The sequence below is a fragment of the Aaosphaeria arxii genome, assembly GCF_010015735.1.
Source record: "Aaosphaeria arxii CBS 175.79 unplaced genomic scaffold BU24scaffold_3, whole genome shotgun sequence".
NCBI lineage: Eukaryota > Fungi > Ascomycota > Dothideomycetes > Pleosporales > Aaosphaeria > Aaosphaeria arxii.
In genome coordinates, this window is record NW_022983476.1 from 3,152,349 (window position 1) to 3,166,497 (window position 14,149).

At 49.7% G+C, this 14,149-nt stretch overlaps 6 protein-coding genes across 6 annotated transcripts; 4 read left to right on the forward strand and 2 right to left on the reverse strand.

The window, feature by feature from the left end:
- Window positions 1-314: 314 nt before the first annotated feature.
- On the reverse strand, window positions 315-3,212 carry BU24DRAFT_420997 (uncharacterized protein). Its single transcript, XM_033527614.1, has 2 exons — window positions 1,663-3,212; window positions 315-1,615 (listed from the first exon to the last, which is right to left on the reverse strand). The coding sequence occupies exons 1-2, from the start codon at window positions 3,103-3,105 to the stop codon at window positions 755-757; spliced, it is 2,304 nt and encodes a 767-aa protein (XP_033386305.1). The 5' UTR covers window positions 3,106-3,212; the 3' UTR covers window positions 315-754.
- Window positions 3,213-3,345: 133 nt separating this feature from the next.
- Window positions 3,346-4,829, reverse strand: BU24DRAFT_420998 (uncharacterized protein). The gene is made up of 4 exons (XM_033527615.1): window positions 4,700-4,829; window positions 4,546-4,652; window positions 3,639-4,500; window positions 3,346-3,585 (listed from the first exon to the last, which is right to left on the reverse strand). The coding sequence occupies exons 1-4, from the start codon at window positions 4,788-4,790 to the stop codon at window positions 3,449-3,451; spliced, it is 1,197 nt and encodes a 398-aa protein (XP_033386306.1). The 5' UTR covers window positions 4,791-4,829; the 3' UTR covers window positions 3,346-3,448.
- A 163-nt stretch (window positions 4,830-4,992) lies between these two features.
- Window positions 4,993-6,400, forward strand: BU24DRAFT_440721 (acetoin dehydrogenase-like protein; the record flags this gene model as incomplete). Its single annotated transcript, XM_033530385.1, has 3 exons — window positions 4,993-5,555; window positions 5,607-5,987; window positions 6,043-6,400. Exons 1-3 carry the CDS (start codon window positions 5,395-5,397, stop codon window positions 6,398-6,400), a joined length of 900 nt encoding a protein of 299 aa, XP_033386307.1. The 5' UTR covers window positions 4,993-5,394.
- Window positions 6,401-7,252: 852 nt separating this feature from the next.
- Window positions 7,253-8,738, forward strand: BU24DRAFT_389579 (metallo proteinase; the record flags this gene model as incomplete). The annotated part of the gene is made up of 2 exons (XM_033525046.1): window positions 7,253-7,472; window positions 7,526-8,738. 2 exons carry the CDS (start codon window positions 7,253-7,255, stop codon window positions 8,362-8,364), a joined length of 1,059 nt encoding a protein of 352 aa, XP_033386308.1. The 3' UTR covers window positions 8,365-8,738.
- Window positions 8,739-9,198: 460 nt separating this feature from the next.
- BU24DRAFT_162616 (uncharacterized protein) lies at window positions 9,199-11,806 on the forward strand. Its single transcript, XM_033521397.1, has 5 exons — window positions 9,199-9,558; window positions 9,739-9,830; window positions 9,891-9,993; window positions 10,140-11,453; window positions 11,513-11,806. Exons 1-5 carry the CDS (start codon window positions 9,352-9,354, stop codon window positions 11,723-11,725), a joined length of 1,929 nt encoding a protein of 642 aa, XP_033386309.1. The 5' UTR covers window positions 9,199-9,351; the 3' UTR covers window positions 11,726-11,806.
- A 1,134-nt stretch (window positions 11,807-12,940) lies between these two features.
- BU24DRAFT_449530 (uncharacterized protein) lies at window positions 12,941-13,688 on the forward strand (the record flags this gene model as incomplete). Its single annotated transcript, XM_033530957.1, has 2 exons — window positions 12,941-13,370; window positions 13,636-13,688. The coding sequence occupies exons 1-2, from the start codon at window positions 13,109-13,111 to the stop codon at window positions 13,686-13,688; spliced, it is 315 nt and encodes a 104-aa protein (XP_033386310.1). The 5' UTR covers window positions 12,941-13,108.
- Between the last annotated feature and the right edge of the window lie 461 nt (window positions 13,689-14,149).

Below are 14,149 nucleotides of genomic sequence, written 5' to 3' on the forward strand. Positions count from 1 at the left end.
GGACGACCAGGAGGCTGCAAACCCCCAGCTACCGAAGTGAAGGCAAATCGCCTCATGAGAATATGGTGATTACAAGTGAAATGAAAGGATTTGAAGAAGTATGGGAGACACGAGCATAACCGTGGAGTTGATGCGGTAGATATCGGATTCCTACCTGAAATTGTGCACGTGCTTAGAGTAGGCAATCTCTGGGCAGTCAGATGACCGAATTGTGAATGCGCCGACTGGAGCTAAACCAATCAAAGACATATATCTTCCTCTAAGCCGCCATGCATCACCATAGCTAGGCTGCAACATCAATGTGTAAAGCTATTCCGTAATCTTAGATATACACAATGTAGTGCTCGCATCATCAATGTGTCTAGACTAGCGAATTCTGAATCACCGATCTACGTTGAGCCCTTTACATCACTTCACAAACATCGACAAACAAACGACTACAAAAATTGGCGCATCATGAGGCATTAAGTTTTCCTCCCAACGCCTCTACCAACCCCTCTTAGTCTTTCTATAAGAGAAATGCACATTTCAATGGTCGAGAGAATTTCTTTTCGATTGCAACGCCTTGTATGCATGCAGCAATATTCCGACTCCGGTCCGGTCAAAAGGAATCCAATAAGTGACCATGCCCACGCCATGCGTATAATGTGATACAGAAACGTACAAACCCAAACAGTTCATACAGTAAGATTCCAAAGCACGAAACAGTAGCAGTTACAATCCCAAAGTGAGCACCAGAAGGAAAATTCGTAATTCAACACCACGTGAAGACCGGGTTTCTTCCTTTGACCATCTCCAACCGCTCTACGATGACCTTCTTCCCGGATCCATCTAGGTCCTCATTCGCTGCATATCCAAGATCTCCTTCATCGTCGTCGCCGAGAATATGGCTGTGCCCTTTTCGCGTAGTAAGAGAAAACCTCCTTCGTCTAGATTCTATTGGATGCCTATTAGTATGCCGTGGCAGATCGTAGCTCATACGTGATCTGTGGGTAGGACGTCCATTGCTGCTCTCGGCAACATTCCGTGATGACCACGGTACGGCTTGCACGGTGGCCGGGGACAGCGGCGCTCGTGCATTGTCCTCAGATTCTCGAACATCCATAGAGCTGGAATGGCGCGAGAGATTGAAGGGGTTCTCGTTAGCCTGATCTAGAGGCGGCGAATTCATGAGTAAGTCTTTCTGTGGCTTCTGTGGAGGTGTTGCGAGAGCCGTGATATCCATCTCTTCTTGCTCTTCAGTATTGCGGTAATGATTCTTCCTGCGCATCTCGGCAGACGGTGCTCGCAATGGAACGGCTATGGGAATCTCAACCAGGTCATCCCAGACGCACACTCGTGCTCTCCGGGTGAGTTCCAGTGGACCGTGATCAGTTGTCTTCAAAGTCTCAACGACATTCCAGGCCTGTCCTTTCATAACAGCAATCTGTTTTGTGTACATCCGCTCTTTGAAATCTGCATCTTGAGTAAAGCATTTTCTTAACGCCAATTGTGTGTCTGCCCACCATTGTTTCGAGGTCAGGAGAGGGAGGAAATGTCGGCGAGTCGCGTCAGAGAAGGGCTGTCCGATGAGCGAGACGGGGAGGAAGAGCCACCCAAAAGGATAGCTACGCCACTATGTTGAGGTCAGCAGAGCTCATGCATCTGATTCGTTAGACTTACGGCATCTGGGTGTTTCCATGGCCACGATAAACTATTATCGATAGCTCCGATCGTGACCTTGGGTACGGGTGCACCGGGTAGTGGTGTAGTAGATCGACTGGCGGCGCTCATTGGCGCTTGACGTTGATAGGGATCCAATTCCGACATCGATTGCCTGGTATAACTACTTGGCCTCGTTTCACTGTCATCCGACCCTTCAACGTCTCCATTAAGTTTCGGTGGTTCTGCGACGATAGTCGCCTCCTGTGTCTTCTGGTCGATCTTGATCATCCAATTGTCCAATCCTCTGTCGGTGTTTCGCATGATGTAATCCAGAATAACAAGCTTCTCCAGCTGTTCCCTGAAAGACTGCTGGAGCGCCTCTGTCCAAAAACCTCGGCCGCGTTGTGCTTCGCTCGCAATGTCCGGTCGTGCCTCGTCATCGTCATCGTAATCTGACGGCGGTCCACTCGGTCTACAATCTTCAGCCCATCTCCGCTTCTTCTTTCGCGAGGCGCCATCTGCTCGCAATCCCGAGTTGTGCTGGTCTGGCCACGGATTCTCCTTCAAGAAGATATTGGCATCTTTAAACCCTTTCAAAAAGACTTGAAAGCTGCCAGGCTTTTCTGGAAAAGGCTTCTTTTTTCTGTAGAAGGCGCGACGGTCCCAGAAATCGTAGTGGAACGACTTCGAGGATAGACCGACAATATCGGTATAAGGAACGAGGTTGGTTCGGAGTTGAGTATCGAGAACGTATGCGGCGGCTTCGGAGACGTAACTCAGATTGGGAATGAGGCAGGCTCTGCCAAAGAAGAAGGGAAACAAGTTCCGGTGTATCCACTTCGTCCATTTTGGATTTCTTGACGCGTAAGGTTCTTCATCTTTAGGTTTAAAGACACCAACCACTTTGCCCTGTGTGTTCCGTGCGAAATAGCTGCCCGAGCTTCCCTGTGTGATCAATTTGGGATGTGTGCCCATCTCTATGGCTAGTCTAACGCTTTCCACAATCTCATCGAATTGAAGCTTGGTCATGCGATCGGAGGAGTCGTCATAGTCGAAGGTGAGCGATTCCGCTGTCGCCGGTCGCACCCAATCTGGTGCCTGGAAGACCGAGTGGTGTATCTCCAGATGCTCTTCCGGTGCATCCTTGTGTTTCTTAATCTTGAACTTTTGTGCAATCTCCTCGGCCCATCGTTCTAAGCGGGCATTGATAGCTTTGATGTCCACGCCCGAATTGCTGCGTTGTCGCCGCGATGTCGATTTCTTTAGGTTTGGTGAAGAGTCGCCTGAGCCGCCAGGCATGTGCATGCGCGAGTTTCGATTCGGTTGTATAGGGGCATATTGAGAACTGGATAAGGCGTTCTGGTGGTAGTCGTCCTCTGAATCCAGTTCATCATCCTCTTCCTCCTCAGCTTGGGCAATGCGAGCATAACCAGACGTAGGTGGCCGTCGAGACTTGGGCATCACGAAATAAACGAAGGGTGAAAAGAAAATTAAGTTGTGAAGGGGTTGTGGCAAGGAGAGCTCTCCAGGGAGCCAACATGAACGTAGAATGACGGAGTTAAAGTTCCAGGTAACCCTGGCCCACTCTGGCCTTAGCGTGATCGTAGTCAACATGACACGCGACAGAGCCGCGGCTGCAGGCGTATTCGGGGCGTAAAACGACCAACATCTGATAGATGAGAACTTAAGATACGGGTCGACGTGAAATGTATCGTTAATAGTGTCCTCTAGACTCTGGGTATCATTCCAACCTCCATGCACTTCTCCGTTGGTCATTTAACAATGATTACAATACATGCACGCACTAAAAGCTGTCATCCAAATCTACTTGTCGCCGCACAACACTTGGGCTGTCCTCCTCCAATCCACCAGTACTATCCGTAATGTCGCCTCCAGCTGTCATTAACAAATCGTCAACTATACGTTTACTGGCTTCACGGGCTGCGTTCTCTTATTAGCCATGTTTGGTCTTCTGGAATGGTAGGGTCAAATACCTGGTGTCTGCAGAAGTCTGCTTTGCGGAATATGGAAATGCATCGTCTTTGGCGGACTGAATCCCATATTGTCGTCCTCATCTTCGCTGTCACTATCGAAAATAATTCCCTTGGTGCGTGTGACGCTGAACGGCTCTGCCTGTTTGCCTTTTCCGGGTGTCTGAACACTTATACCCGGAGTTCGAGGAGCCTTCAACGGCGAGGAAAAGATATCAGCACGCAGCTGCGGTGCGGGAGACGAGGGAGGAGAAGAATCTTCAAATGCAGCAAGCGTACGGCTTGTCGCTCCACGGGTCGTGCCCGGGGTAGCTGTTTCCATGCCCGTCCTTTTTGTATAGGTAGAGTGCGGCGTTGCCATGACTCGATATGTCTTGTCCAGCATTTGATGCATGATAGGATCTTGCTTCCAAGCGTCGGCATCATATCGTCGAGATGTCGAAGGTGCCACAAAAGGCGACGAATCTGCTCCCATGTTCGGTAGTGTATGAGTCTTTCCAGGTGTTTTGGGGTCTCGACTGGGAGATCGTGACCTGCCCATCGACTTCTTCAATTCCTCGTACGGGGAGGGATATTGGGCAAAGGATGGTTCCCCTCCTTCATATTGCGAAGGCGGTGCACGAGGGGTACTGTGTGCGAGTTCTAGAGACGGCGAATCGAGAGTAGATGTATCTTCAAGTGCGTCGGCTTGAGAGGACGAGGCTCGAGGTGGGGTTGCAGTGGTGCCCGTTACTGTATCTTGCGTTTCATCGTACAGTTCTGATTGCTGTGTAGACTCTTGCGCTGTCATATCTCCCTCTTCTTCAGGTGCCTCATATCCCGAGAGCGAGACGTTGGCACTGGCTTCAAAGAATTGCTTCCAGAACTGTAGGAGTTAGGGTATATTCGGGTACGACGGCGGTTTCCATACCTTTGAGCCTTCCCAGACAGCTTCAGAATGCTTTCCGTATTGTTCTACAATCGGCAGGATATTGGTCGTCACGATTCGATGGGCCCGACTGAAATTGTGGTCGATTTCTGTAACAAATCAGTAGGGGATGGAGGGGTATTAGCGACTTGTTTACCTTGCAATGTCAGAGTGATAGACTGCTCCAGCTTCTCCAATTCTTCTGTGAGGGATAGGCCCCTCTGCGGAGCCATGCTCATGCGCGACATATTGACCTATGGTGTCTCAACGGCAGCGTTGAATATGTCTGTTTGTGATGCGCTTTGGAAGACACGATCCACTATGTTGGCAGTGGTTCAGCTAGTCCAGAAACAGCATAGTGTTCTCTGCGGGGATCTTTCTCCCGAGCTCACCTCCGCATTCCATCCCCGCAACCACAGCGAGTACATGCATACACACAAGATTATAGAATAATGACAGTGCACTGATGATCTTTGGATGCCTTGTCTTAAATTTTAAACCTCTCAAAACCGTCAGAGGAGACTAAGTCGGTCCAACGTTCTGCAAAACAATTCTAAATATACCTTTGCCATGTGTCTTGAATACAGACGTCACAAAGCTCGGTCATGGTGCAGACACTACGAAGCATGCCCGCATGCAGGGGACTTGTAAATCCTTATAGAGTGGGGTAAACAGTACTCCGCACAACGGATTGCCTTGTTTAGGCCACTTCTACTAAATATAGGGTGACCTGATCTATTCGATCCACCATTCTTCAATTTCAAGTTGTACTGCATAAGAGACAAGCAATCCTCTGTGACTTGAGCTACTGTCTTGCATCTTTCAAGTTCATAGGACATCGTTCAATCCATAATGGCGTTACGAATATCTGGCAGAGCACTTGCTCCATCAGCCTTGAGAAATACAACTGTTTTGCCCGCCACTTCGAGGAAGCAATGGGTTCGACATTACGCGACACCAGTCAAGGACCAAGAGAACCGAACTGCAATTGTCACCGGATCAGCGCGTGGAATGTACGTTCAACCCTAAGATTGTCAAATCACCCTTTCTGAAAAGACGGCCAGCGGTAAGGCAATTGCCCTTCGACTAGCACAAGACGGATATGATATCTGCATAAACGACATTCCAGCAAATGAACCAGGCGCAAAAGAGGTGGTTTCCGAGATCAAGAAACTGGGCCGAAACGCCTTCAATTTCTCCGCCGATGTATCCAACCTCAAGGAGGTGGAGAATCTTGTACAGGCCTCGGTTTCGGAGCTTGGCCCATTGAATACCATGATTTCCAATGCTGGCATTGCGCAAGTCAAACCTCTGCTGGAGCTGACTGAACAGGACTTCAAGCGCATGTTCGAAGTCAATGTCTATGGGACGTTCAATTGCTATTCAGTTGCTGCAAGGCAAATGATCAAGCAAGGAACTGGTGGGAAGCTGCTCGGAGCTGCGAGGTATGCCATGTTCCTACAAACATATATCGAGATGTCTAATCTGATTTGCATGTAGTATCGTTGCATTCAAGCCGTTTGCGCTATTGTCTCACTATTCGGCCTCGAAATGGGCGGTTCGCGGCTTAACGCAGGCATTCGCTATGGAGATGGCTACGCATAAAATTACCGTCAACGCTTACGCGCCAGGAATTGTAGGAACGGCTATGTGGGATCTGATCGATGAGAAACTCGGCGAATTGAGCGGTGCAAAGAAGGGCGACACCATCAAGAAGTACAGCTCTGAGTTGATTGCTTTGGGGAGAACCAGCGAGCCAGAAGATGTGGCAAAGACTGTGAGCTTCTTATCAAGCCCTGATTCGGATTACATGACAGGCCAGACAATCCTGATTGACGGCGGGATCATTTTCACATAATTTGAAACTTTTCTCATTTTCATATCATATTACATAACTCACGAACGAGACAACTTGGAACCCGGATATCTCCATGCGCGGAAATCGTAAGACATTAATCCGTCCGGTATATTATCACCTTGCAGAGGACTTATTCTCCATTTCCCCGAGTATCAGTAACCCCACCAAATGTTATTATATCATCTATAACGAGCTTGCTGTTTTCGGTAGGTTAACGCGCCCAACTACCGGCATGCTATTACTTATCACCACGGCCTTGTTTTCCTCATTGAAAATGACCCAATTCAAATTGCAATCAACATTTACGTTATAGACGACCTTTCTAGTTCTTATACAGAAGGTGACACTCTAGCGTGTATGAATGCCGGGATTCATTGATATGAATATTCAGGGTTCGGAAGATTTCCCGGATATACATGCATGCGGTTCACTTCATCCTTGCGACTCTTCAAACCATGACTTCGGTCAGAATGGGCAAGTCGTATGTTTTCCGATGCCTTATGTAGCATTAACGCCGTTGGAGATTGTTTGCTCGGCATGTGTGCGATTTAGTTTGCAATACCTAAATGCTTGTTGACTGGCCAGCGAGGGTTGATGGTACGCGCATCTTAATTCGTCTGGGCATGCTACAGATAAGTAAAGTCCCATGTATGTTAGTAGATCCACCTCTCATATCTCTGCAACAATCAACGAGCAATATACACGATACTGCTCTCTGAGCCGAGGTTTGTACTTAAGACAGCCATGGGGCACTTGATACTTACTGTCGAAAGAGAAGCAACTCGCCGTCACATTTCGAAAACCGGACACTAATTCAAGAAAACTCAGTGTCTTACTGGAGAGACAATCAGAATGAGGTTCTTCTTGCTGTCTCTAGCTGCTTCACTTGCTGGTGCCGTGTCAATCGATCTCGCGCAACGCGATAGTCCCCTCGAGGTTCAACTGAGCGCTGTTGGAAACACCGCTGTCAAGGCTTCAATCACAAACAAAGGTGCTTCACCATTGAGAGTCTTCAAGACAGGCTCGATCCTAGACGATAATGCAGTGGAGAAGGTGAAGGTTTACCAAGGCGGTGCTTAGCCCCACCATAAAATATCAGTTGAATAGCAGCTAAATCTCAGCAAGACGTCTTGATACCGTTCGAAGGTGTTCGACTTTATGTCTCTACCTCCAGCTTGGATGATACCGCCTTCCAGACTCTTGCTCCAGGCGCCACCCTTGAGAAAGACTTCGACATTGCCCATGCACATGATGTCAGTGCCGGTGGTCTCTACGACATAGCCCTCAATAGCGCTCTCACATACAGCTCTACCGACTCTAATGATCTAATCGGCACCGTTCCGATCCAATCTCCCGTTCTCACCATGACTGTTGACGGCGCCGAAGCATCCCTCACACGCGCCGCCTTCCACGCGAAAACCAAACGAGCTCTCCTCCAAGCCGACTGCACAGGAGCTCAACGCGAGTCCCTCCTAAAAGCGTTCCCAATCTGCGCCTCTCGCGCCGCGGCCGCATCCAGTGCTGCACTGACTAATGCCGCAAAGGTGAAGGAGTACTTCAAATCAGATAGCACGAGCGTCCGCAACACCGTCTCGGGCGTCTTCGACAAGATCGCCGCCGAGTGCAAGGACTCGACCTCCGGTGTATCGAAGCAGTACTGCACAGACCGCGACAACAACTGCCAGGGCGGCGTGATCGCTTATACGTATCCTGCGCGCTCGTATGTGGTCTATTGCACGGGATACTTCACGAGGATTGTGGAGAGGAGCTCGGAGTGCCATCATGACGACCAGCCATTTGTAACGATGCATGAGTTTACGCATTTGAGGGAGATCAAGGGGACGGATGATTATGGCGTCTATGGCTATGCAGGTGTGCTGAAATTGAGCGCGACGCAGAATCTGAATCATGCAGATACGTATGCGCTGTTTTCGAATGCGATCGATGTTGGGGGTTCTTGCTGAGTAGGTTCGAACCATCAATCGAGAATCCGATTGCCAAAGGGAGAGAGATAGTTGGATCGCATGAACTGCTCTTTCAATGAAGAAATATCCTACCCAGGATCGATTCGGAATGATACTACTGTGGTGGGAAAGGACTCCCGCCAGAGTGACAGCTCCTCAGGATTCACAGTTAAGTTCTCGCTTTGAAACGTTAGCTTTGAGTAGAAAATCGAACATGATAAATATGCCGTTCACTTTGATCATGATAGAGGTGAATTTTGCGGTTAATGAAGCACATCACATGTCAAGATGGAACTTGTATGAAGCGATAAACCTTATGATCCACAATGACCCACTGTTAAGAAAGCTTAACACATGTACTACCGATCGCCATATTTATCCCATCCCAGAGCCCCAATTTTGACGGGATCTACGTATTGAGTCGAGTGATCTCAGTTGTTCGAGTAAGGATGAAATCAATTAAGATGGCGATGAGGACGAATGAACACTGAATGATGCTAACTGACTAACTAGTGAACGATGGTGATGACTAAACAAGTGATGGGCAGTTCCAGACTCGAAGGAGGACTTGGCAGGGAAAAAAGCCCTCGAGATTCACCAACGACATGCCATGTACATACACCTGCAATGCAACTAAATCTCTGTGACAGGAAGCCGATGATGCAGGATACGATTGATTGATTATATCCGATCGATCAGCCGCAGTAGCCGCAGCAGCCACACTTCCTATTGCCCGTTTCTGTTGTTCGACTTGTTCATTAATTACCACCCGCTACTGCTCTCATTACCATACTATTCCCACAATTCCAAAACCCCCATTTCATCTGTTCTTATTCCCGAGAGAACGAGCGAACGAGCGCGTCTCATCCTGCGCACTCAAGCCGGATACCCGCTCGTACTTGATGCCTAGGCGCGCTACTGACTATTGCTACTATCCTTCTTGCCGATTCGGAGCTGGTGGAAAGGGGGCATGCGATTGAGGAAGTAATGGCCGGAGACGTGGTGGGCCGAGAGCTTCCGGTCAACGTGAAGAACGAGACCAGTATTGACGATGCTGCCCCCAACGTCGCACACGGAGCACAAGGCGCACACTCTGCTGTACTAGATGGTGTTGCAGAGCTTCCGCCAAAGAAGAGACAGAAGCGCAATAAGCCAACGTTGAGCTGTTTGGAATGCGTCGAGCGCAAGACCAAAGTAAGTTGCTGCATGCATGACGACACTTGCTGGTGTTGATATGGAGAATTGACGAGCACCTCCTATATCCACCTATCAACGTGATCAATTGTCTTTCCTAGTTGCATACAATCTCATCTCATCCTCGTCCATTCCCTGCGCAACAAATGCAGTGCCAGGCCATCCGCTGACGCTCGCTAGTGTGATCGTGGGCGTCCCCAGTGTGTCGCATGTCTCAAGCGACAATCAGAATGCAAATATTCAGATGTCGCCAATCTAATTGCATCGTCAGAGTAAGTCGGGGAGGCAGACAGGATCAACCATACGTGCATTTGCTGATAGAATCCTCACAGAGGCACTCCTGCGCGTACATCAGCCGCAAGATCCAAGAAACAGAACAACATTACCCTGGCTCTTGGCAAGGGCAGTGAAGAGAAGCCTGCAGTTCCCTTTCAGGTAATTATACAAAGCTCTATTAACCCGCTTTCGGGTCACCTTTGGTTCACCACGAGGCACAGCTGCCACGCGATCGGGTGTATCCCTGGCGTACCTACATACATGTGGAGCTTGTAGCGACATACGGCTAACCATCTTCCCCACAGGTTCCAGTACCCACTCCGAGGACCCAGTATCGAAGCACATCTTTGTCGTCGACTGGTTCTTCGCCGTTCTTATTATCCAACATTCCTTATTCCAATCACACACCATCGCCCTTCTTTGGGCTCGGCGCAGAACATCCCTTCGCCAACTACTGGACAAGTCGAGGAGGCTTGGCCGAGGTAGTCGGGGTACTACCGGCCAAGGATCAAGCTGACATTCTCGTCAACAAGTACTTCGATGCCGTTGACCCTGTATATCCCATGGTGCATCGTCGAAACTTCTATGCTGACTATGAACGCTTCTGGTCTCTGCCTCTGTCCGAAAAGCATGCAGCCGATCCAGTACTCGTCGCTCTCCACTTTGTCGTATATGCCATGGGGACCCAGTTCATATCGAGTCCATCTGAACATGAACGTGCACAGATGGCCGAATTCTATGTATCAGCATCCCAACAAGCACTGAGGCTGTCTTCATACCTAAGCAGAGCTTCTGTCCGGACTCTGCAAGCCATGGTCCTCATCTGCTATTTCCTCATGAACGACAATCACGCCTCCGATGCATGGGCTTTTGGGGGCGTGCTTATGCGGCAAGCATATGCCATGGGCCTGCATCGAGATCCTGATATCATCGCACCTCGGTGTTCACTCAGTGATAAGCAACAGCGAAGGAAAGTATGGCAAGCTGTGTACTTTCAGGACACTTTCCTCACCGTCCTCCTCAAACTTCCTCCTACGACGTCCTTCTACGATGTTCGTGTAGAAGCTCTGACAGAGGAACTCTCGGATCTTGTCGGCAACGGCGAACAGGAAGCAATCGGCAGTTCGAACCCCATGAGCATCAGTAACATTGCGCCCACCTCCGACACTTTCCCTCCATACGAGCTTTCTGATCGACAATACATCCGATCAATGTGGCATATGGCTAACCTAGTCCAACGGACAGTCTGTAAACCCCGATCCCTTGATAGTCCACTCACGTCTTCTCCACAAGACCGCGTCAACCTCATCAAACAATATAGCGACCTGCATGCCTCATTCCCCGCCCACCTATCCACCTCCAACCCCACAGAAGTTGCCCAGTTCGCCACTACGAATCCCCGTCTCCTGCGCCAAAATCTGTTCTTCCGCAGCAACTTCTGGCACTGTGTGATGGTCATCAACGCCGACGAAAACGATGCAGGCGGCGTATCCTGCGACGTCAAGGGAGCTCTTGAAGCTGCCCGGAACGCTCTTCAAGCATTCTTTGACTTTTGGGAGTATCTGCGGATTGATGCGGCTGTGTGGTGGGTGTTCCAGCATCGCGCGTTCGAAGAAGCTGTAAGCCTGCCCGTTTCACACCTCCATTTTCGTCATGCGTCGTAGCTAACACCTCGCAGCTTCTCATGGCACGCATCCTTGCCGCTCAGGAGCAACCTCTGGATCCGTCGCAATCGGGTCACCACCCAGCCGATGATCCCCTGCTCCGCGTCGCCAAGGACGACGCGAGAAAGATGCTGCAGATCCTCGATCTTGTCGGCGGCGCAGCGCCAGAAATGCAAAAGACTAGGACCGATATCTTGAGGTCTGCATTTGCGGACATCACGTGGTGATGCCGTGGTCTGCGGGCCATCGGAGGCAGTGTGACTAGCAACTAAGAGTGACGTACAACCCCTCTCTGCCGCTCCTATCATTCTTGAATCAAACACCGTTTACCTTTATTTTCCCGAATCTTCGGAACAGGGGTGGAAGTTGCACGACTGGTTTTCGGTCTATGCTGTACGTGCTGTACGTGCAAAATGACATAGCACCGCCACAGCAAAAGGGTGGCGGTCAAGGATGTACATCGCAATACCGGGGAAGCGGAAGGCAGTATCTGAGTCTTTGGAAGGTAGATGAGAGCGTACGAGGTAGGGAACGAACCGCAACGCCGGGCAGCGCGGAGGCGGAATGAAACATACGTCGTGTTAATACACAAGGGCTCGGATGCGCACATTGATGTACGCCTTAGATCCAGGCGTCTGGGTTACATGCAAGAAATCATGAAAATGGCAAGGTTCGGCCCGGAGATCGCGTGTTGCCTGATGGTGAATGCTAATCTTGGTAGTGAGCTAGGTAGCTAAGGACGATTGTAGATATGAATAACTACTTCACTACAAATCCACCAAAGAGTCTCGGGGTCTCATTTTCAAGAACGGCACCTCCCGCCTCCGATTGAAGGCCGTACCTATGGTAATCCTTGTCCTGAAATCTTCCTTCTGGAGTATTGACAGATCACCCCCTGTCTGCATTGTACGACATTTGACGAAACGACCCTGGATGCGGGGCTCTGGCCATCGCTGTCGATGCACGAAGTCGCAGATACATACGGCCAGTGCACCGATCAGTTGTATGTGCGACCCTTTTGTGCGCCTACGCGGAACGGGAGGGACGCCTATAGGTCAACCAAGAGCTGCCTCGATTCAGTTGAGGGATGCACAATATACATCTAGTAGTCTTCCCGGGAGCAACAACACTCGAAAAGGGACATACACCACGCTAATTTGTGACCTCTCCAAGCTGCATCCTCGGTGACACTTGCTGGGATCAGCCTTGCCGCATACACCCAACCTCATGTTACGTATGCGGTCAACGCCATCACAGATATCGTGAATCGGTGAACTGTTGCCTCGCTCGAACTTACAAGGTAGACTCGAGTTTCGACGGGCGGAAGAGAATGCTGCATCCGCTGTCGAACACACAAACTCCCGCACCGCTTTTATCCAACCGCCAGGAGAAGAAGTTTGTCCTTTACCGCCCTTTGCTATCTGATAGACGTCGGAAGCCATGACGAAAGCAAATCTTTGTACCACCGAATGCACTGCCCAGTCGAACCTCATAAAACCCCAAATCTACCCACGTCTTTCTCTTCCTTCCTCTCCCTCTCCACAAAAAAACCCAGGAGAATCTTCCCACCAAAAGAAACATCAAACCAATAAATCCCCACTCGTTGGTGAATGACAATGATCCCACGAAACCATACATGCTACACCCTCCCACTTCCAATCCCATCACCATTCCCGTCTCTCGCATACACTTCATCATCCAGCGCATTCACGTTCCCCACGCTCGCGCCCATCAACCCCATCCTCGACAGGTCCTCCCCAACCGCGAGCAGCATCTCCCCCCACGAACTCGTGCTCGGCGCGCTGGGCGTCGCGGTCGGGCTCGTCGGTATCGGCGTCGCGGTGCTGCAGCTGTGGCGGATGAGGGAGAGCCGTAGGTTGAGGGCGAAGGGGCAGCAGCAGCAGCAGGGGTTGGGGAAGTTGGGGTTGGGCGTTGTTTAGGATGGCAGAGGGTGGAAGGTTAGTAAGGGTTTCGTGTTCTGATGATCGCGGTGAGTGCTGATGTTGCTTTAGGAAAGGGGTGCCGTTTGAATTATTTGTGATGAGGTGAATTTGGAGGAGGAGTTGTGACTGAGGTTCGTTGGTTCGTCTATCCAGTGTGGCTTTTCGGTACGGTTATACTGACTGAATATATCTAGATATTGTCATGGAACAAGTGGAATCAGGTGTCGTTACCAACTACAAACTGTAGGGACTAGAACTGCTCTTATAAATATTCCCTATATACTTCCAAAAGCTAAGGCCTCTAAAATAGTAACACTAGTTATGTTTAAATCTCGTAAATAAATTAACTTGTTAGTTGTTCTAAAAGGCTATCTAGTATGCTTTAAGCCCTAAACTTATTTACAGATAATGTTAACCTAAAAAGGTCTTGAACCAAATACTTTATTGATGCGGATAGAGAAGTATAGCCAGCATTCCCTTATTCCATCTGCTGCTCCAGCTGTTTGGCCTCTGTCCACCGCCCTTGCTGGTAGTACGTTAAAGCTAGATTTTGCATAGCTTTTACAGTTTCAGGATCCCTGTTACCAAGCTCCTTTGTTTTTTCCTCTACTACTTGTACTTGCAGCTGTTCGGCGTCTCTCCACCGCCCCTGATCATAGTACGTTAACGCTAGATATGCCATACTATCAACCGTGTCAGGATGCTTAT